We start from the raw sequence: 23995 nt of genomic DNA on the forward strand, positions 1-23995 counted from the left end.
AGTTGAGCTTTAGATATTTTCTTGAGTGCTCAGAGATGAGAGATTTTATTCCTCTGTTAAAAGTCTGTCAGTAATCTGTGGCTTTCTGATCACAGACTCTGGTTGGCTGTTCTCTAACGCACTGTAGTGATCTGGCTGCTGAGACTTCATTTTTCTGCTCTTAGTCTTGATATTTCAGTGACTGTGTGTTGGGATTCTGAGTATCTGCAGAAGGGAAACAAAAGGATTTTGGTAGTGATGTTTTGACAACCACTAAAAAAAAAAAATCTAAGACCAGTCTATGCTCTCTTTTATGTATTACTTTCCACGTTAAGATGTCCCTGAATCTTGAAAAGATCCCTACATGTTAGAAATGTTTGCAGTTTGCCCCCTCTATGATATTTCTGGAGGTTGGTTGAACACCTGATGACTTGTGCAGGACTCAAACATAATCAGTACAGCCTGGCATTTGTTTGCTTTTTTTTCTAAAGGATTTTAAAGTTTTTTTTTTTTTTTCTCCTGCTGTTCAGATCATTTATATAGTCTTTTTGTTGTATTCTCATCATCCAGTTTGGGAGAAAAATAATCATTTAATTCTGCCACATCCAGATTTCCGTACATCAGTTTTGTTTCTCTAGTTGCCCACAGAGAAATCAGTTTATGATCAGAAACTGTTCAGGTGTTCCCCTCTTAATACTCTGATTTTTCTCCCCTCTATCAGATCTTTACACACTTGTATTTATAATTTGAAGATTAGGTGTAAACTTCGTTCAGTTTCACAGAAATACTCTTAAATGTGAGAACCATACGGGTTATTTTGAGACTTTATTAGGAACATAAGAATGTATCTTGGGCCAGACACGAGGCTTATGTACTTCAGTATTTTGTTTATTATTCGGGAGAGAGATCTGCAAACAGCTCTATCCTGTGTCTGTAGTACTTAGAAATGCAATCAAGGACAAGACCAAATCTTGTTAGGTTTTATATATACCTGGTAATTGGATGAAAATTTACTGTTTTAAGTTGCTCAGTCTTTGGCTACACTGTTAAAAACTACTAAAACCAAATACATTATATGGATATGAAAAATACTGTTACTATCATCATATTCCTTATAGCATATTCTTGGGTGCTTTGAGTTTGAGTCTTAAGCCATTTTTTTTTTTTTACCTTACAAGAACCTTCTAACATCTGTTTATGGAACATGAGATGTTTCTCACTGAACTTTGTCCTTGTTATATTATTTTGATAATGTTTGTCCCTTCACTACTGAAAACAATTGCAATTCCTTAACCTTTGTGTAAAAGTGTTTTCGTACTTAATCATCTCAGCCACTCTTCTCTGAATCTTGCTCAGTTCTGTAGTTATCCTTAGGGACAGGGTAAGAAGTATTTCAGAAAAGGCAGATGCACAAAAAAATACATCTCTGTTTTTAAATGATCTTTTCTTTGTGGTTTTCTATTGGCTTAGGGAACGGCACTAATCTATTTTTCAAAAAAAAACCAATGACCTTGATAAAACTTTGATTTCTGAAGACAAACTTAAGTTAGAATGCTGTATCATGAAAAGAAGATTTTAAATTACATTTTTCTTACTGAACTTAATTATACTTTGTGGGTTTTTATTTAAATTTGCCTTCAGCTTTTGTTTTTTTATTTAGCTTATTCACACTTCTGTAATTTCTCTTTGATTTTTGACCAATGTAAAGGATTTTATCATGTACTTGTTTGGCTATAGTCTTACCCTCCACTCCCAATTGTCAGCTATTTTTCTGCCATCTAAACCACAACTTCTATTATTGTTTTAGTAGAATCTGCATCTGGCATGTATGATATTGGTACCACTACAGTTTCCTCCTTCAGATGCCAAAAACGTGTTCCAGATAAGCTGGACCTTGGCAACTTAATCTGCTTCATTTTCTTGGAAGGTTAGGTTTATTTACAATACCATATCATAAAGTTATGTGATGTGGGAGTGCTGGAAGGAGACTGAAGAAGAGTTCAGTTAAAAGTTAAAGTAAAAATCCTTCCATGGTGGTGAATAAACTTCATGGATTGTAATGGTGATGTTCCTCTAAAACAGAAGTGCCAGCCTTTCTGAGTTTTCATAGCAAGTTATATAATTTTATTCAAACACCTACAGCTGTGTATGCGTAGCAAATATTCCGACAATTGGAGCTCTCAAAGAAACAAAAATCAGCAAACACCCTTTGCACAGTGATGTTCTAGGACTGATGTAGTCTAATAGCAAAAATTGAGAAGTCATTTCAGTCTGAGGTATGTTTTAACAGGTACTTTTAACTGTTTGAGTTATACATGTCCTGTATACATGTCCTGACCAAGCAAACAGGTATGTAAAACATACAGTGGCAAAAATGGCAAAATAATGTGAAGAAAAATCACAGAATTTTGCTCAGTTGCAATTATAACTAATAATAACTGTGATTCTCAATGTTAAATACAGTAAATGTTGCATCTGGTAAAGATCAGCTTCTCTGATTATTCTTCAAGCCTAGTGGTAAAACCAGTAACCTGTTCGAAGTGGGCAAAGAAACTCTAGAACAACTTTTGAATCATGAGGTCCCATTTTTACTGAGGTGTTTATTTTAAACATAGAACAGTGGAGATTAATTAGCAATTTATTTGGCAAAGATTGTATGTCATCCAAGGCTGAGTTGCAAAGTAGTGGGGGTTTTGCATTGCCAGTTAACATGCAGTACTGCTGCTGTGGCTTTTTAAGAAAAAAAAAATCCTTCTGTGGTGTTGATTTTAGAGCTGCTGCTTTGTGAATAATTATCTTCTGAGGGTGAACGGGATGTTTTCAATTTAGAGCGTTTGTCTGAATTTTGTCGTCTGCTGTTGCTTGAAACAAACCGAGGCGTTAAGGTTGCATGCTTTATCTTTATCTTTTTGGTTGCCAACAGCATCTTCTCCAACTCCATTGCAGTTTCACGCGCGTGACCGCTCGTTTCCCAGAACCGCTCGAGGGTGACGGTCTCGCCTCCCAAAACTGCTCGTACAACCCAACAAAACGTGTTTTAACCTCAGCCGGCAAAGGGCTGTGGCGTAACCGTGAAATAATCCTGTCAGAAAACGCCGCTACGCCGCCCTCAGTCCTGCCCGGACCCGTTTTTCTCACAGAACCCTTGGGGCGGTGCCGGGATCGCGCTCCCGGCGCCGCCCACGGCCTCGTAGTGTTTACAAACAGACGGTGGAGGCGAGCCCTGCTCCGTTCCTGCCGTAAAATGCACGGCCCGCGGAGCTAAGCCCCCCCCGCTGCCTGGCTGCGGTCTATCAGAGCCCGGGGCGCCGCCGCCATGAGGCGTGGGGGGCGCGGAGCAGGCTGGGTAGCAGGGCGGAAAGCGAGCTCTCCTCACAGGAGGGACCCCGCGCCTTGGGGGGGTGGGGGGGTTGCACGGGTAGACCCCCGTTGACAGGGCTGTCCTGGCTCTCGAAGCCCTTGTTTCCTTTTCTCTGAGGTCAATAGGATGCTGTAGAGTAGGGAAATGGGGTAGCGGGCAAGGTTAAACATCCAGTTGAGGTCTCCTGTGGTGCGGCCACTCCGCACCCCAAAACCAGACTCTGAAACTAGGGGAGACACGTTCATCTTGGGGTCATTTCGGATGGAAAAGACCCTTAAGATCAGGCACTTTTGAAAGTGTTATGCTTTCTGGTCCTTTTCTGTTATTACTTAAGTAATGAGATCTGAAAGACTCCTTGGAAGAAAAAAAAAAACTCTTTTGAGGTAAAACGCTATCTTCTCCAATTCTTAATTTGAGAAAAAACACTATTTTCTATTCTTAAGTCACTTCAAGAGTTGGCTGAGTATTTAACACAGGAGCTTCACACCATCCTGATCGTTTGCTATTTTTAACATTTTGCAGTAATTACGTGATGCTTTTTTAATACTTACCCATGACAAAAAAAAATGCGTTTGTGAGAAAGCAACCGAATCACAGCATGAATCCTAATAAGTTTTACACACACTGTTAAAGTTAAGCATGTAAGGAGTTCAAGTGTGGTTATCAGGATTACTTAAAAACGTGGTCGTGCATAGCAGCAGTTTTGAGGCTGTGTTGGAGGAAGTTTTTACTGCTTACTAAGGTCTTCTCACCTAGTAAATAGAAAAAAATGTGTGCTTGGCAGGTGCTGAGGAAGGGGATATAAATATGTGAAATCTTTATTCAGTTGTGCAGGTTTTGATATTTGAGGTGCTTACCTTGTTAAACTGCACGTGAATGTTACTGAAGAGTGGTTTTGCAAATTTACTTCTTAGGTTTTTGTTTAACAAAAATCAAATCTTACTGAAAGCTTGTGACAGTTGCTGTAATAAAAAGATTATGGATAGCCCCTAATGGCTTTTAAAAGCTGTTTAATGCTGCTTGTGTCAAAGTAAGCAATTAAGGTCACTTAATCCGTTTGATAATTCATCTAGTTGCTCTGGTGGCATCCCATGTGTTTGGATTGGTGAAAATGTGCGTCTTGAGAAGGCTGCTTCACAGCTTTGTAGCCCTCTGTACAGAGCACGTGTGTAATGTGAAAGCTGAGGAAAGAAAACCCCTGGTTATATGACAGACAGTTCACTAGCCCCAAGCACAAGCAGACTGTAAATGGACATCCTTGTGTTGCTATAGCATGGGCTTCAGAAAAAAAGATCACATCCAATGTAGTCATTTAAAGGCAGCTTACTAATTAAAACAGTATTAATAAATTAGACCTTATATAGTGTTTATACGTTCCTGTTAAACTTCAGTCAGATTGTTGTAAGGTTAGAGGATGAAATAAGGTTTGCTGAGTCTCAGTTTCTGTGGTGCAAATACGCTGCTGCATAATTTGATGTGAACTGGAGAGTATTTGGCCACTTGGCACAGAGGGCCAGGAGAGGCAAAGTGTGGAGACTGCTTTGAGACCTTCGTTTGCTTCAGTGGCAATGGCAGCACCTCAGAAGATTAAATTTTGGTCAGTAGGTTGGAGCCCCAGTTCTGTCCTCAATAGTCAAGGTAACCATAGGGCAGATGGGGGAGAATGAAGTCTTTTTGCTTACCCTCAAAGCTGATGGAGAAAAAATTGGTGGAATAATATGTATCTGCTGTGCAGCTCCAAGATAAGGACCAGGTTATGTTCACTTGGTGGATTTCTGGGGAATGAAGAGGCTCAGAACAGCTCAGGCGAATTGCGTGTAGATTGAATGGTCCTTCTACTTCCAACTGCTCCGCTCCCCGCTTTATCCAACAGAAAACAGAACTACAAGTGGGCAGGCTGGAATGACCTTAAAACTGTGATTCTTGTATGGTCACAAAGAAAGTGACTAAATCTGCACCAGTTTAGAAAAACATTGGCAGAAAGATGTCAGCAAGATCTTAAAATGAGTATTACTTTCGACAACAGAATTTGTTGTTTGCTCTACAGTGTTGGAAATAGGAAAGTAAACAGACTTTCTGCTAGACACTTTCCATAGGGTAGCATACTGATCGTTGGACACTCAAAAGTATTTTCAGTGTATATTATAAAGCTCTACTTGGCATTCTGTGTTAGCAACTGTTCCCTACCCCGTTCCGTTATGAAAAGAACAGGAACTAATATCAGCTTGTGAGTTTAGGATCGGATGTTATTCATAAATTAACACAAATTAAACAAAGTTGTGATTCACATAATGGAAAACGTTAAAGTATCATTAATGCTTCGAAGTTTTGCAGACTGAGCAACCATAAGAGTGGTAGAAAGTGCTGCTGGCCTGATGGGAATCTACCTGGCTGCTGTCCCAATCGGCCTGTTTCCTCTAGCTGTGGGCGTGGGAGTGTGTTAGGAGATGGAAATCCATTGGTAATGTTCAGCCGGCGTACCCCTCAGGATCCCTCACCAATTGTTAGCAAAGCAGGCACAACATTGCTATAGTCAGACCACAGCCAAGAGATTAAAAAAAAAACGTTGAGAATCTGGGAGTCATAACTGGCTCTCTGATGCTGCATCTTTTCTGTGCCAAACATATGTTGGTATAGAAGGAACTCTGATTCTAAATAACAAAGTGTGGGCAAGATTTAACTGAAGTTTTCCGTAAAAGAAACCAGCTCTCTAAATGTTGCTATATTTTTCACTGTGTCTGATGTGATAATGCAATCAGATAAATGGACGTAACTGTTCTGGAACTGTATTGTTGCTGTTTATAGCAAGTGTTGACACAATCCTAGGAGTAAAAACAAGGTTTGCCAGACCTTGCAGGTAGCGTCCACCGTGTGCTGTTCTGGCTCATACACGTAGGATTTCTACGAATAAAGCTCTGTTGGCTCAGACGTGCAAAAGCAGAAGTTTGAATTTCAAATTTAGTACTGGGTGTTTGTTAGTGAGTTGATTGGTTTTGACCAGAGCATAAGAATGTTTTTAAAGATTATTGCCAATACTTGCAGAGCACTTATGTACCACTGAGGAAAGCATTTATGTCTTCTGAATTAATAAATGAACTCCAGTACTGTCTGGGAAACAAACGCAACTTAAGTTGGAAATGTCAGGCTATTTGGGCTGTTGCGATGAAGAGTGTGCCGTGTATACATCTGTTTATAGACATAGATAATTTCTAGCACCCACTTCACCGTTTATAGGCAAAAGTGCTTCTTAATTGTTTTCTTCTCAATCCTGACAGTGCCTGGCCTTTGTAACAGAGGAGCACTGCAGACGTGTTGACAGGGTTTTGGTCAGGTATGTTGTTCCCGATGCAGGTGCTACATTTGAGTAAGTACAACTAATGCCTTCCCTTTGGGAACCTGTAATATTCTGAAGTAAAAAAAAAAAAAGCTGATGTGGGTTCTTGATCACTTTTTCATATCTTCTGTGACATTTCTCTCTTTGATGTGCTCTGACCCTCAGCGAGGAATCTGTTACAGCGATTGGAGGTCTAATTCTGTTTTGTCACGTCAGAGCGCTTGCTTACTTTCTTGTGCCCTAGTTCTTAGAGAAAACTAGGGCTGAGTCAGGTGTACGCGCAAATAGACTGTCTCGCCTGAAACTTTTAAAGCACTGCACTTGTATGATGTGGATGTCATAGTGCCCAAGATGAGGAGCTGCCTCTAGCATTTTTCTCCTTCTCAAAAGGCTGTCAAATCCCTGTGGTGTGCGAAACCCTACTTTTTTTCTGTGATCAGTTGAGGCTGACGGGGGGAGTTAAAGCACGCAGCTTCCCAGGTGCCACCCCCCTGCAGCGTGGCTGGGTGCCCCCCCTGCCTGGCTTCCCGGTGTCGGGCTGGTTTCCCCCCGCTCGTTGCCCTGCAGCCAGCCCCGGGCATGTGCTGCCCGCCCGACCTCGGCTGCGGGCGGGGCCAGCGGCCTCCCTCCGGGGCCCGGCTCTGCCTCCCGCAGGTGCCCCCGGCCCTGGGAGGAGGGAAGGGGCTGCGGGGGGAAGCCGGCAGCACACGGCCCCGGCGGGCAGAGCGAGCGCGCCTCGCCTCGCCTCCCGGCCCCGTTCTGCCCCGCCGCGGGGGCGCTGCCCGCTGCCGGCTCCGCTCCGGGTTCGGGACTCCGCTCCGCGTTTTCCAGCCCTCCCCCGCGCTCCCGGCCCCCGCCACCCGAACGTGCAGCGCGGCTCCGTCCTCAGCGCCGCTCCTCATTGGCCGCGCCGCCATAGCCCCATGGGCGTGCGGGCCGCCCATTGGCCACGCGCCGCCGTCCATCAGCGGGCGGCGGAGTGCGTCAGGGCGGGCGGGGGGGGGGAGGAGGAGGAGGAGGAGGGGGGAGCGGCGGCCCCTTCCCTGCCTGTGGCTGGCGGCGGCTGCGGCTGCGGGGCCGGTGCGGGCGGAGGGGCGCAGCGGAGGGCGGCCTCGCTGCCTCGCGGCCTCCCGGCCTCGCTCCCTCCCTCGCTCGCTAAGATGGCGGCGGCGGCGGCAGCGGCGGCGGCGGCCGTGGCGCGGCTGGAGGGCCGGGAGTTCGAGTACCTGATGAAGAAGCGCTCGGTGACCATCGGCCGCAACTCGTCGCAGGGCTCGGTGGACGTGAGCATGGGCCACTCCAGCTTCATCTCCCGCCGCCACCTGGAGATCTTCACCGCCGCACCCCCGCCGCCGCCACCGCCGCCGCCGCCGGCCGGCTCCGACGGGCCGCCGCCTCCTGCGCCTCAGGGCGACCCCGCGGCTGCTGCCGCTGCTACCGGCGGCGGCGGGGGGGACTTCTACCTGCGCTGCCTCGGCAAGAACGGCGTCTTCGTGGACGGCGTCTTCCAGAGGCGGGGGGCGCCGCCGCTGCAGCTGCCCCGAGTGTGAGTACACCGGGGCCGGGCCTGCCGCCTGCCCCCGCCCGGCCGCGCTGCCCCGTGCTCCCCCTGGGTGTCGCGGCGGGGTGCTGCCCCCCCGGCCCGTCGCCGTTCGGCAGCCACCCGGGGGGTGACAGCGTCGCCGTGCCGGCCGCCTCCTAGGCCTCCTTCCGCGCCGCCCGTGCTCCCCTTGCGGCTCCAGGGCAGCAGCCCCTCGGCCGCGTCCTCCTCGCCTTGTGTCCGCACCGCCGCCCCCCGTGCCCGGCCCTCCGGGCCGCTGCGGAGCCGGGGAGCCCGGGGCTGGCGGCTGATAAACGGTGACCCTGCTCCAGCGCCCTGTCTTGCACGGAGCTGGTGTGAGTTTGGGAGCAAAGCTGTCTGCAGCAGTGCTCGGAGGTATTGTAATGAGCAAACAGAACTGGATACACCCTTGAGTATTGTTTACGTGCTTCAAAGGGAACCAGTCAAGTGGTTATCCGCATATCTGGGATTTTTGAATTGAGGATCGGTGCTGAGTAAACCTTGTGACACCCTCGGTGCTTTTACTGAATGTAGAGGGTTTATTTGGGGGGGGGATTGCCTTCAGATTTTTTGTGGCGGTTTCTACTCGTTGCCGGATTGTACCAGTGATTTTTTAATGGCTAAACTGAATCATCCACATGAAATACTTTCACTAGTCCTAGTGTTTTAAGACCTGTTTCTGTATGTGACAGTATGTGCATCAGGAGGCTTTAAACGGTAATACATTCCTTTGCCATTAGCAAATATTAACTGTCCTTGCAAAATAATTTTCTAGAAGAGTACGTGAGGCCTACCTACCATGGTTAAGGTTATGTTGAGCTGTAAATAAGTGATCTGTGTTCTGAGGAGTCTCGTGGGAAAAGTGAAAGTGTTTTGGCTCAGAATAATGTTAGGTGGCTTGACTAAGAAGTACCTAAAAGGTTATGAGTTTTAGCTTTACTAAGCACGTGCCGTTGGTGACACATTCTTAACGTCTTACAAGTTTTTAAACTTTCTTTAGGCCTTTGATGGTTTATATTTTCCACTTTGACGTCTTAGCGTTAGTTTCCCCACCTTGTTTCTTTGTAAAAAAATCAAATTGTCTTACCTTTCTGCTTTCTAGGAAATGCTCATTCTGAAAGACTTTAACAGTGCCAGTATGTGTGGAGTTGTATAATCATGAATACAGTTGGATGACTTGTTTGACCTTTAACTGTAACTTCTATTTTTGCTTTCTGCTTTTTAATATTAATAATCGTTTGGCATGTGGTTAGTCTATATTTTAATCTAAAACGTTTATGAAATACAGAACAAATACTTCCTTCTTTATAAACAGTTTGGTGCAATACAGTAATTGTAAGTCATTGTGCATTACATATGTTGATTACAAACAGTCTAGAATTAGTTTGAGTAATTTAGTCGGTAGCATTCTGTTAAATGCTTAATTCCTCAGGAAAAAATTACTGCTGCTTCGTGCTGTCCATGTAATTGTTGACTTGTAATTTATTTTTTTCCTGTCAGTGTTGTCTTTTTAAGGGAAAGAGAATACTGACGGATTTTTTGTGTCAGTTTTTTAGTGAACAATGATGAAAACTTCTCTGCAGTTAATTTTTTTTTTTCATGAGTGTACGTAGGTGGTGCTTACAGAAACTACACTTGCTTGAAACTTACTGTGCTCAGTGATTACACCATTTCTTAGACTGCACACTTGTAGCTTTCCGTTTCAAGATCTGTAAGCCGGTTAAAGTAGTTATCTCCTTACAAAATAAAGGTGTGATCTTCCAATAAATCATGTAAATAAAAGGTGGCATACCTTCAGTCCTGGCTAGAAACAATGGAGCAGTGTGTGCACCGAATGTACTCGGATTTCTTTAGTCAACAAGCGTGGGGACGAGTTTTAGCTTGAAGGGCAGGCACATTCAACAGGGTCATAGTTAAATCGGTGGTTAAGCTCAAATGCTGCTTTATTGCTTTTTTAAAAATACAGAACTTCATAAGAGAAGGAAAGTCTTACTGGTGTTCTATAGGGAAATAGTAGTTTCATTATTTACAAAGTTTTTTTTTTTTTTAGCATAGGCGTCTTCAGACAAATTCAAAGCAGACGTTATCTGCTTATGGCAAGTCATTACTGTGAATTGCTGATGACTAATAACGTTGTAGCTGTGTTCTTGAGTTTCATTGTAGATTTAACTGGTCACACTGAAGATGATCTCCTGGATTTTAAGAATCAAACTTAGTTACTGTGTAATGTACTCATTAACTGACACCTGAAACGTGACTGGAAGGGAAGCAGTTTTGGTGCGAGTTGAAGATTGATGGTTGCTAACCTCCAGCTCAAGTAATCACTAGATCTATTTTTGGTGGTGGTGGTTAATCCTGCAGCGTTGCCAGTAATATGCTTTGCGTATGACTACGCAATCACTTGAATTTTATTTTCTTTAATGGCAGGTGAGGTTAAAACAAAAAAACACAGAGTGGCCTGTTCTTTCTATTGGTTTTGAAGCAATCTTGGAAACTAAGAATGAAGCATCCATCTCTGTCACTAATAAATAGTGACTTACAGATGACTCCAAGTAAAATATTGTTACAGACTCGAACTGTCTTATTTAATTGTCCCTAATATTTACATGTGATTCATGTCTCCTTGGCCTTTTTTGATTTCAGCACAGTGTTTAAACATGATTGCATTAATAATGTTACTGAACTTCCTGGTTTTGGAAGGGAAAAGCAGAAATACAACTCTAGTCTCCTGCAAACCACACGTTTTAAACATCTGGGGAAATTAAGTTATTAGAATCTGCTTATACATGCTCTAATAAGGGCATCTTTCTTTCTACAAATAAAAATGCCAGTAACACAGAACTACTGTGCATTAAGATAACTGTATTGGTCGCTATTTTTAATATTTCCCTGGAAGCCTCACTCACAGTTCAAACATTTCAGTTATCAAGCAGGAGGTAATATCAGTGGGAAGTGTGTTTTTGTTTTTCTGATTCTTGACAGACTCACATACGTCCTTGTGTGTATACAAACCAGCTGTCATCTTGTTAGATGATTAAAATGGACGCTAGGGAAAAAAATAGCCATTTTTTTTGTTCATGTCCAGTAAGTAGCTCTCCTGTCAAGGTCATAATGCACAGAGGCATGGGATTGAACAAGTGTTAGAACCGCATGTTAAATGCACACAAATCTGAGCAATTCAGTTAAGTCTCTTGCAGCTACCTTTAAGATCCATGGACTGTCACCGCTGCAGCTTATAAAGTCCATGTTTTTTAATTGTTTTCATTTGATGCTTGTCAAATTTCCCCTGACTTCAGTAAAAGCATTTTAGGATATATCGCTAGGTAAATAATAACATTGATGCTTGACCTTTGAGGTACTTGTTTTGAAAAATACCTTTTATGTTGGGCACAGCAGCTGTTGGTGACAGAGCTCTTGTATACAGCTTTTGGAGAGGCAGGATTGCAGACAGATGTAACTGTACAGCCAGAGAAAAACAGACTGACTTTTGGGTACAGCTTAGCTCTGAAAAAGGTTTGTTGTCTGTGTTGTTCCACCCCCCACCCCCTTTTTTTTCTTTCATGTTACAGTCAGTAGCTTGGATGTACTTTGCATGGTAGCATTTGAATTCACAAAGATCCTGACATTTTAGGCCTGACTGTTCTAAGACAGAGTGTGTTCATTCAGACAAAAACATATTTTGTAGATTAATGATTATTTTTGGCTTTGGTCTTGTGGAAGTAGATTTGGGAATCATAAGACAAGATACCACTAGCACTGGAGCAGTATCTAAGGCAGAGCAAAGATGCATCCAGTCCGTTACCTGTCTTGAAGAGTGGTCAGCAGCAGATGCCTAGGGAGGAGTGTAAAAATGGACAAAAGCAAATAGTTATGCTTCCCTTGTTTATTCTTTTGGATCCCAGTTAGGTTTGATTTCTTCCTGAGTTTAAAACCATTTAATGTTTACATTTTTTTTTAATGACTTGCTCTTTTTTTTCCCCAAATCTCTTTAAACTTCTTATATGCACATCACTTTTGGCGGTGAGTTCCACAGCTTAATTTGGAGCCTGCGATGGTCTTTTTTTGCTGAGCTTTTTGAGCTTTACACCTGGTAATTTCATTTGATGCAACTCAAGTTAGCTTTTATAATAAGAAACTGTAAATAATTGTTCTATTCTGTCATTCATTTTATAGTCTTCTTTATATTTACGGAGTATAGGAGCTCTTATACTAAACCATGTCGAGTGCATCTCACTTTAGCTTAACACCTATTGACTAATCCTAAGGCAGGTCTATATGGCTGAAAACTAAAAATACATCTGTTTGTGTAGTAGTGCTTTTCCCCTTAGTGTACAAAGGGCTGAATCAATGTTTTTGGTTTGCTGTTGTGGTCTGGAACTACAAAGTGCTTTTTAAGTAGTTGAAGCTTTCCCGGTGATGGAAGCCAGCAGATTCTGAACAAGGATCAAGTATATTCACTAAGTAAACTCTTCAGGAAAATTTTTTGTGTTCAGCGTTACACGCACAGGATACTGCAACAGATTGTAAAGAACCTCTAATATATCAGTGTGCTTTTTTTATTTTTGGCAGTTGCTTAAATTATATGCAGAGATGTGATTGCTATAATGCATTGTGGTTGCACACATGCTCAATGAAAACTTTTCGCTGGGAACAGCTCAGGTTTGGCTTACCAGTTGAGAGGAAAGGATTGTAGTATCTCCTTAGATAGTGCTAGCTGCTCATTTAGGAAGAATGTTGTTTTCTTTTTCTTTTTTTTTTTTTTGGCTTGAGCTTGGTTCATGTTTTAAAGAATTGCTTTATGAATATAAGCGTTAGGAAATCAAACAACACTTTCTTTTTCCCAAGGAATATAGTTGTAAGGATAGATCAATTACCTCAGGCTGGATTGGCACCTGCTTTTTCCCTTTTTTGATAACACTTCTGATAGATACAGTTGCTCGTAAAGAAGACAGCTGGCTGAATTGTTTGTGAGACCTTCTGATTGATTTGGGTTTAGAGGAGTATGAAGGAGTTCCATACTGGAATTAAAACTATGACTTACTTAGAGGTTATCTCACAGCAAAGAACTAAAATATTGGACTTGGCTGTGACTTACAAATCAGACTCCAGAAACTTTTATTTACTTTCTGTAGCAGACACTGTGTCCCATGGCATAAGAAATAATAATCTTAACTGGCTTATGTTTATAGGTCTTTTTTTGGCTACTTTAAAGTAAGATTCTCAAATGTCAAGCTCAGTGGCAGTAGTGTTCTCACTGTAACCGGATCTGATTGAAAGGAATGTAGGAGGAAGAAGGTAGAACGTGTACCATTTGAAATGAAAATAGAGATGAGTATGAAGTTTCTGTAGTCATCATTTGTGTAACAGTTGTTTCTGTCATCTCATTTTTTTTCACGTTTCTCTCTCAGCTGAACACACCTTATGAGTGAAATGGCTTTTGTTACTGAGACAATGCTACAAATTGTCAGACACCAGTGGGGTAGCTGAGGTACAACTCACAGGTTTGGATTTGGATTAAGTTGCACTTGCCTTGTGTTTTCTGTTGGTCTGATTGATATATCAGAATTGAGTACGGACATCTTGTATACAGTTTTACTGATCTTAGGAATGTTACATGAAATAATATAAACTGGGAAATCACCGTACAAATTGGTGGCTTCCCTCTCATTGCTTTCCAGTTCTGACGGAAGCATAATTAGTGTTGTTGTGGTGTAACGGTGTGAAGTAAGGATTAAAACTGTCTGTTCTATGAATCTGTAGTTGAAAATGAGTTTTGAGATTCTTAACCTTCAGTTACATTAATGAGGCAAGAGCTGTGTAAATTAAACCATTCTTTGCTCTGTACTAATTAAGTCAAAATACAATCCTGTTTGTCTGTTGTGAAGTACCCTAGTTTTGAGCAGGAAGAGACAACTTCTGCTATCAGATGAGTGTAAGAAAAGTAAGGTAATGTTTCACCCTTGCTTTGCAAAATAAATGTATGTGATTAATTTGCTTATAATCAGGAAATGACATTGTCTTGTAAATATTAGTCCTTCATGAAGGTACATGTGTTTTAGCAAATGATTCTGCTGTGGAGGAATTCTGCTGCTGTTTGTTTTTTTTTTTTTTCAAGAATATGTAATTCTCACGCAGTGAGCAAAGAATTTTTTGTCACGGTCATGCCTAAAGTATTCAAAGTAAGATGACTGTGCATCTGGTTTACTGTATTTTTCTGTAAATACAGCAGTACTCTCAAGACCCCTTAAGACCCATTATCTTATGTAAAATTATGTACAACACTGGGAAAAATCAAATGTAATTTCAAAGAACATTGCAGATTTGTCATGTAGCAGTGTGAAGTCATGTGTTTTGCAGAATATGATGAATTTTCAAAACAGAGTTGAGTTTACTAATAAGCTAGTGTCCTCTATGGAACTTCATACTGAAATTCTGGGAAGGTGGTGGTTGTGTGTACTGTCTTGCTTACATTCACGATAAAAAGTTGATGTGTAGTGACATTTGTTTCCTGCGACTTCCTGCCTTTAAGGAATTTTTTGACCTAGATAAAGCAGTTGGAAGGGGAGGAACCATATTTACTCTGCAGCTATTCCACACTGGATGGCAAGAAAATAAAAATTACATTCTTCTGTTTAGATTTCATCAATGTTACCGTGTCGCTGAACAGTGCTTGGGCTTTACTAGGTGGTTACTTGAAATCTACTTTTGTGATAGATAGTTTTTTATAGGGTTAAAGAATGTCTCTCAGTGATTGGAGTCTGTGTTTCTTCGCATTTGTTTGTGTGGTTGTGCTGCAGCTATTGATTGTGCTTGGGCGGTGTTCTGTACATTCTCACCAGTACTGCGAATTGTAAACTTTTACAAAGGAGCGTCTTTGTGTGCTGTAGAGCTGAGTATTTGTGGAAGTAAAATTTTTCAACATTCAAAAGCTTCAGTATTCAATAAACGAATCTTTATATAAACGTATCACCTTTTTGTTTGTCCATGTGCATCAAATACAATGAAAAACATGAGCAAATTGACATAATTGTGTCCATGCTAAACTGCAAATATTCCGGCTAACTTCAGCGAGACCGCTCACGTGAGTAATGATGCACATGCAATACAACATTTTTAGAATAAAAGCTGTAAGTTTAAAAAACAAATCAAACCAGAGACATGTCGTTATCAAAGCTTTATGAAGTACAACAAAATTAGTATAAGGTTGACTGGAATTAGTTCTAATGCAGTGTTAATTTAAGGTTTTACATTAAAAATGAAGGAAGGGACCTGTAGCTGGACCCCTGCTGGAAGCAGAGATGACTTCAGCATCAGATCAGATGGCTCAGCACCTTGTCCATTTGAGCTCTGAGTATCTCCAGGGCTGGGAAATGGTTAACTATGAGGTGGTAGTTACACGAAACATTTCATTTTGAAAAAATATTTTCCAAGCAGAATTTTGGGAATACACAGGTTTGCTAGCATAATGTAAAACTTCATGCTAAGTCATGAAAAAACTACTTGGTCACTATTTGATGTTTCTACTTGATACTTTCATTGGTGATCTAAGTAAATGCAACTGCTGATAAATATTTACTGATATTTACAATGTTGGTAAGTCACACAAATAATGAGGGGAAAAAATGGACTTGGACTTGTGCAATCCATTAAAAAGAAGGAAAGAAAGAGAAAATGCATCTGAAAAGATACGCAGGCCAGATTTTCAGGGTAGGAAGCTGGTCTGAAAAGTAGAAGTAGAGTGCATTTGAAAGTCCTGACTGAAGAGAAATTGTTTGATGCTTATCGTGAGATGTGTCAGAGCGGAGTGATGTGATGACTGTGTAGAAATAAGGGAGCTGCAGCGCGGAGCAGTGATTGACGGTGGAACTTCTGGGGTTCTGGAACCAAAACTGGTATCCAAGAATCTTGGAAAACTGCAAGGTTTTAGGGGGGCAACTGCTAAAAAGAATTGAAGGCTCAAGGATATACCAAGCAGTGAGGGACTTACGGTCAATATGTTTGCCTTCTCAAAAAGGAGTGCAAGGTGGTGTGGTATATACCCATTTATGGGGAGGAATTAGACTACTGAAAGGCCTGCTAATGGATCAACACAGGATGAAACTCCAGAGGGTGTAAACTGAAGTCTCAAGGTTTGAACTAAGCACGTATTTTTAGCAGTGCTGGAAGACAGCTTAGAGGAAGGATTGAATCTCCATTTCACCACCTTCTGCTGATCAAAAGTAGAACCTTTTGGGAAAAGTTGCTGTAGTCAATAATAACGATGATGATACACCTTGCTGTAGTCACACCTGATGATTGGGTGCAGTATAGGTATGGTTGGATGAAATTTAATGCCCTGGGGCTAGAAGATGTCCAAGTAGGTGAAGTGTCTTAGCTCTTCAGGCTTTACTTCTTGTAGAAGTCCTTTTTTAATAGTCTTCCACTGGGTTAGAGCAAGAGGCTTTTTTATTATGTGTTAACAAGGAGTCAGTACTTGGCTTTTTTTTTTTCTAATTAAAACTGCTTCTAAAGCATCAAACATCCAGTTGGGCATTTATTTATTTGCACTTGCCAGCAGTATTGTTATATGCGAATGATTTTGATGTTTTTATTCGTTGTCATCTTAGTCTTCATATTGGAGCACACCATAAAAGTAGTTTTCTTATAATATCCAGGGGTTCTCTGAAAAATGTTCTTCCTCAAGTAAATCTTAGATAATAATTCATGGGGTGTAAGCCTCCTAGTTCTTGTGTTTGTAAGGCAGGTTAGCAAGTAGTAGAAAAAAGAGTTTACACATTCTTTTGAAATTATATTCAGATTTTCTAAATCACTTAAATAATGTAAGATGAATATGTAATTTTGGTTCCGAGATGATATGGGCGAACTGGCACATTGATAGAAGTTGCTTTTAAATTCTGCTTTTTATAGACATTACAATATGGGAACAGATAATTTGCCTAACCTTTTCCTTCTTTTTGAAACCTGTTAAATGGGGATAACAGATATCCCCTTCAGCAGCGCAAGAATGAATATATGCTGCTTGGAACTTCAGCTTACTGTTGTGCACAAAGGTTTATTGTTGTTGTATTTAATTTGCGTTTTTAAAATTACTTACTTGTGTGTTTGTTAAAAAACAGCTCGTTTGTACTCGGAAATAGAGTAAGTGATATAAAGTGCTGGGGTTTTAGATAAATAATTACGTATTCTGACTGTGACAGCTGGGAGAAATAGTTTAGCTTTCACAGAAACATCAATTTCCTCAAAAAAAACATATATCTGAAATGTTAGTGTCTTTAACACTGTGGACCCCAGTGCATGATACGTTGTTGTACAACGTATAAGGTAAAAGTTTGATTATGAAGGTACAAACACGTAATTACCTGTTCTGTTTTGTTTTTTAAGGCTGAGAATTAAGTTAAGGACTACAAAGACATCTAGCCTCTGTCTTAATGTGAGTACTGTATAAACCTCCATACGTGGAAAAAATTGACTTAGCATTCTACATTGTGTTATGGGCATATTTGGGGTGTTCTAGCCCAAATATAATGTGAGCAGACGAGGAATGTACACACAGGCTGTATGCCTTAACGTAGCTAAGTAGGTGGGTGTGTTGATTACAAGTGTGGTAAACACAAAGAAAGTAGTTGGAAAGTATGAGCGATGGAAGCTGACTGTTAAAGAAAAGATTTCCCTCCTTAGGTGATATCCTCTATTCCAGTCTTTGTAGGGGGGTGAAGAAGGCCTCTGTAGCACTGAAGGGAGATGGGCTTTGAGAATGAGATGAAAAAGCATAAGGCTTAGACAACAGAAAGGTGAATGTACTTGTGCAGAATTCTGCCAAAAATGCTGTAAGGATGGTAAAGAGGATGATAGCATCATGCTAGGTACAGATTAGAAAACTGGAAGAGGAGAATTCTGTTACTACATGGGGAGGATCAGGATGTTTGGCCAACGTGTTTTGCACTAGGAAATGGACGGGAGGGTATTCATGGGGTTTGGAGTTACGCAAGGAGAACTGGAAGGGTTTGTTGGCAGGCTTGAAAAAGGGTTGGACAGAGTTGAAGATCACCTCAAGTTTAAGAGCTGTGATTGAGAGGTAATATAGTTATCATTACAGAAAGTAATGAGGCTCTGACTTTGATGTTTAATTCGGCTAATGCAGTGATTCAGAAGAATCTTGGGTCTGACTTTGCTAAAAAGACAGTCTGTGCTGTCATGAGCGTCTGAGCTAATCTGGCGTTTCGCTTGCGGAGAAGGAGCACAGGGGAGGGGAAGCTCTTGCTTCCCGCAGTGCTCCCACCTGCAGGTTATGCTGGCCTCGAAGCACATCAGATGCTCCAAAAGCCACCGGCGTCTGCTTTTTTTGGGTGTTCTGGGGAGTTTTCTGTTGCATTGAAGTGGCTGATGGGAAAGGTCTGACAAGCAGTGGAGCTGGCATGAAGTATGTGGTGGCCTTGAACAGTCTTCAAAAAAAAGCACAAGTTCCTTGTCTGTGGGTTATTTCACAGCAGAGGGACACCATTAATGTATCGTCCTCATTCCATATGCTAAATCATCATGTCTCTGCTTTAAAGGTCATCGGTACGGCTGGCAGTTTAAGTTACATTGTAGGACTGGGGAAGACACGAGTTGTAGAGATTGAACATTAAGGATATAGTAGAGATAAAGGATCCTTTTCTTAAGTTTATGTTTTTGTTTTTGTTTTTCTTTCGTTCTGGAAAACCTTACCTCAGAAAATGGATTTCTCTACATTTAAGACAAGTGACTGACTAGAGTTTGTGCAGCGTTCTATCATCTGTCTGAAAGAAGAAATGAATGTGAAGAAAATTCTAAAACCCTGCTGTTTTTTAAATGTCCCTTATTGCAGAGGCCACATGTAGCCTTTGCACTTTGTCAGGAAATATGTGAATCTGCTGCAGTTGACTCTGTAGGTAGGTGTGATGGGGATTTCCTATGTTGGCTTTTGAGGTTCTATTTAATATCCGCTTGATAGGAGGCAGAAATATCTCAAAAAAAAAAAGTTTTTTTTTTTTTTTTGAAGAGAGCTTTTTCTTTCCCTTCTTTATGCAAGATAAGTAGCCAAGAAATAAATTCAGTTGATCCAGCCTTCCAAAACAACTTTAGTGGGCTTGAAAGTAGCTGTGCATTTGGTCTCTGTTCTGATTTATCTGACTTCTCACTGTCACTCTGAAACTTGCTTCAGAGGAGATGTGGTGAAGCGTTTAAGGAAAAAAACAATAATTTAGAAGGGGATCAGATTATAGCATATTTTTTTTTAATTTCCCATACATTATCCTGTGGACTTGGGTGCTTGGGTGACAAAAGTCAGTAGGAGTGAATTACATAAATCATCATCAATCCAAGTACTGTTTATAACTTCCACGCATCTAAGTGTTAAATAACATTGAGCAAAGACACGTTAAAGGAAGCAAGTTATTTCCTTTCCCTAGATGGTGTGAGTAGGCTGGGTGTGGCTGGGTTAGGCTCAGATAAGTGTTCGGGTAGGTGTTGGGCCTGACCTGTCTTACACGGCCATCCGTTGATCCACTCGTTCTGGGGCAGTCACCAACTGAAGTCCTTTCTCCTGCATGTGGTGGGAGGCCTGACCCAGGGCGCTCTTCTGTCAGGTCAAGGGGGTTAAGGGCTTTGGTCCTCTCTGCCCTTTCGTCTTACTGAATGTATTCTCTTTCTTAGTAGTATTTAAGGGTTACAAGCCAAACTGAACTGGTCCGCCGTTCAAATGATACGGAAACATCGCTTTGCAGAGTTTGCAATCTATTGTTAAGTAACTTTATTAAAATGACTAGATTGGGTAACAAGATTCTCACAGAATGATGAAATTCATCCTCATACAGTCCAACTTCCAGTGATACTATCAGGAGTTAGAGCGCAGCCTTTTTCCTGGCAGCACATTTGTGACTACATCACTGAGTTGAAGGCTACATGCAGTAGTTTAAGGTGGTTACCCTTTGCGATGAATGTGGGTTCCAAAATGAATGCAGCAGTGAATTCCGTGTTCAGGGTGGGCTCCACAGTTTGTGGTTGGTGATAGGCTTATTCATTTAGCTTTCTAGATATTGATAATCACTGCAAACATTTTGGACCTGGAAACCACAGTGTGTATGTCAGTTGAAATGTTCAGATGACAGGCACATTTAGCAACACAGGAAAGAGATGCAATAGGTAAAAACCACAGCAGAACTTCAGTTGTTTATCTTCTTGAATTGAAATTCAAGCCTTTGTTTTTAAAATGTTTTCCTTGCATTGGTCTGTCCATAAAGCTGAGAAACGCAACCAGTCTGTATTATCAGCAAATTCCAGAACTGTTTAACAGTGCTCAAATGCCTTGTGGAACCCATGCAAGACAAAATAACTTACAGTAACTGGTACAAAGCTGTATCATTTCTTGGCTGTTTCATCACTTAGTTCTTGACTAGCTGCATCTCTGCTTTTTTCTACCCTTCCTGAAGGACTCTTGGCCTCTGAGGAGTGCTGGTGTTTGAGCAGGATATGCAGAGTGACTTCAGAAATTCTTATGAGTCGTTAAGCAGAGGATTGGGGTGAGATGGAACAGTGAGCAGCAAGCTGACAACAAAACAGGCTTTTCTGGAAGTGTTTCATTTGTAGCATGTCTTCTTTGCTCGCATACCCAATTCTATTAATGTCCAGGATTCTTGTAACAAAACCTGCTTCATTATAACTCAAAAAAATGCCAGGATTCGGTTAGAATTTCTTTTAAAAATAATTTTAGTAGCTATTTACCGGTTTGAATCTTTTTTCTGTGAGCTGAAGTGCTGTTTCTTCGTAGTCGATTGTCCTTCGCTGTGTAAGGATGTAGGGAATATTACTGGTTTCAGAGAGAAAAATTTGGCAATTATTAAATGTTAAAAGAACTAGTCCAAAGATGAAATAGGAAAACTCATTCATGGTTAGGAGGAGAATTCAGATCCTCTCACCTGTCTCAGTGTTTTAAAGGCATAAGTTAAATCTTGATCATAAATTCTTTTCAGAATTTTAAATTTCCTTCATGAATTTTGGCCTGTTATGAATAGCTTTTACTGTCTGCTGCAGTACAGGCAGCCAGAGCAATCATCTGCAAGCACACCCTAGTACACAAATGTTTACTTTTCTGTCAGTAGTGAAATAACCCTGCCTGTTTTATGGTGTGGTTATTCTGAGGTTGGAAGATTGTCGAGCCTGGAAGAGATCACTAACCCCAGCTTGCAACTTAGCTATAAATAAGTTTAGTCTGCTGTGGGTTAGTAAGTACCAAAGATTCTTATGTGAGGTTGTTAGCTATTATCTAGAGTTATCACCAAAAGGGGTGTTTTAAAATCATTTTTAAAAAGCAGCGTGCAGACCATGTTAATTATAAAAGAAATGTGACTGTAAATAGTTCAGTCCTCAGTTAGAAGGGTTAAATATTAAAGATCTAAAATTTTTGAAGTTTGGGTTTAATATTTTAAAGTTCTCTTGGCTTAGGAGCTGAAGAAAATGTACGTAATGTTTGTGTACGCATGTCGTTTGTGTTAGCTGTAATGTAGCTGAGAAGTGGGCCATAAAATAATTTAACTTCATCCGAAAAGCTTAAAAACATGGTTATATTGAATATGAAATAATGATAATGTGAGATGGTGTGGTTTTTGACTACTTGAAGAAATACCACGATAGTGGAAAGGGAAAAGAGACCGAGGAAAGTGTTCCTATGGAATCAAAAGTGGTGGTTTAATCAGGAATGTTGGTTGTAGGAATTAGGCTTTTCTACAGTTTTTGAAATTAAGAAAAAAGCTTCAGTTATGGCAATAAACACGGGAAATGGCAGTGTAGAAATGTGTTGCCCACGTCTCTTTTTGTTGAGGGGGAACTTGAGAAGGTAGGATGTGTTTTTGGTAATTTTCATAACACTTGCTTTGATTCCACATCTCGTATTGAAATGTGTCTAACAGTTTATCTGCCTTATCTCCAAGGTAAACTATTGTCTGCAATTTTTTTTTTCTTTATGAAAGAACGTCTGATATTAGTAGCGTTAGGTGATCTTGTTCTTCCAGTTATATTTCTTATCTTGAAGGTGTGAGTAGTTTAGGGTTAATTACTTGCAGATAAATATAGGTAAGCACCAGCGGGGCTGGCTGCCTGTTGCGGTGACATTGCACTTCGACTTGGAGCTCCCTGGGCTCCGATTAAGGAAGCGTTGGCTACTGTAGATGTGTTACACTAATGCAATTTTGTCCTACTTACGACTATTTTGTTGTCGTGGTAGCTGCTTGTTCAAGCTTTTCATGAGGGATTTAGAAAAGAGAATATATATGACCACCTTGTGTTTTTATAGGGACAGTTTATGGCAAATAAATTGTTGGCTGAGAACATACTGACCGTGTCTGATACAGAGGGAGCAAGAAGTTGGGCTGATAAAGTCCTTCACTGAGTGAAGGAGACTTTTATTTTTAAATACGACAGGTCCTCAGATACTTGTATTGTGATGGTTCGCACCACCTCTAAGTCATTAGAATAACCCTCTTAGAGGTGTTCTAAATGGAGACAGGATTTGACTTGTGTGGGTAATGATTTAATACAAAAACACAAAGGAAAGAGAAATCGCTCTAGGGGCCTTAAAATTCAAATACTACAGGATGGGTATTTAAAAGGAAGTAAATAGATCTAATCATAGCCACTGATTTGAATGCAGAAAGGGTTGATATGGTCGGCAATTAACATACAGTAGTGAGGCGGTGAGCCTTTCTCAGAATCTCTGTGTCAGCACCAGAAGCACCTTTACTGTTACAGCTTTCACAGAAATGGAAATGGCTGCAGACTGGGGAGCCAGAGCTGGCTGCTACAGAAAGCCGTTATTTGAAGTTGCGTGATTGAACTCTGACAGAATTCCCTTCCTCCCCCGTATTTTGGAGTCTTGAAGCTACACCGTTGTGTGTAATTGTCACCTGGGCTAGGGGCTGCATCGTGCTTAGTATTGCTGTGTGCGAGACTGCGAATGCACAGAGAAGTTGCACACAGCATCAAAGGATATTGCAGTTCTGAAGTCAAAAGCATGCACGTCTGATCTGTAGCATGGATCCAAGCAGAAAGTTGCCTCTTAAGAATCACCGATACCACAATAGCCGTTTTATATAATCTTGCATAAACTGAGTCTACTGGTTTTAAAGTTGCTTCACACTACCACTAGTTCTATTTAATGTAAGCTCTTCAAACGAGTTGGTGCCAAGCAAAGCATTGTTTGGAGTATGGAGAAATAACCTGCAAGCCAAAATTAGCATGTATTCATTTTGAGCGGTGTGTGTTTCGTCAGGGCTGCCCAGATCATGTCATCCCTGAAGGCAGCGCATTTCAAATTTAAATGTTTCAGCTATTACAACATGGAACATGGCGGTGAGCGGTGCCAGTAACACACGCTGAACATATGACCAGCACATGCCCCCCTCTTCAGTGTAGCCCGTGAACTATTTATTTTGTGTTCCAAGCAGTTTATTCTTGAGAGATGTTTCACCCCTTCAGTGTCAGGCACTAAGCCTTTTGTTCCCTTCTTTCTTTCATTTTCTTCCTACTGTTGCTATTGATTCTGTATTTCCAAAATCTTCTGTTGTGGTTGCCACCACCATCACCCCTATTTTGTGTTAATTCTTTTGGGATGTGGTCCTTGGCGTCTCCTGTGCTGGTGTCATTAAAACAATGGAGACCATCCAATTATTTCCAGCTTGAAGTTGAGAGAAAATGACCTTATATTCAATCTTTTGGGACTTGGTCTATATTCAGCAGTTAGCTGTGA

General features: G+C 41.3%; 1 protein-coding gene across 1 annotated transcript in view; it reads left to right on the forward strand.

Moving 5' to 3' along the window:
• Positions 1 to 1913: 1913 nt before the first annotated feature.
• Positions 1914 to 23995, forward strand: part of FOXK2 (forkhead box K2) — a 53533-nt gene continuing 31451 nt past the window's right edge. The window contains exon 1 of the mRNA XM_080560658.1: positions 1914 to 8220. Coding sequence (XP_080416784.1) covers positions 7598 to 8220 — 623 coding nt within the window. The 5' untranslated portion in view covers positions 1914 to 7597. The remainder of the gene's footprint in view (positions 8221 to 23995) is intronic.

This window comes from Anser brachyrhynchus (genome assembly GCF_964034855.1).
Source record: "Anser brachyrhynchus genome assembly, chromosome: 18".
Lineage (NCBI taxonomy): Eukaryota > Metazoa > Chordata > Aves > Anseriformes > Anatidae > Anser > Anser brachyrhynchus.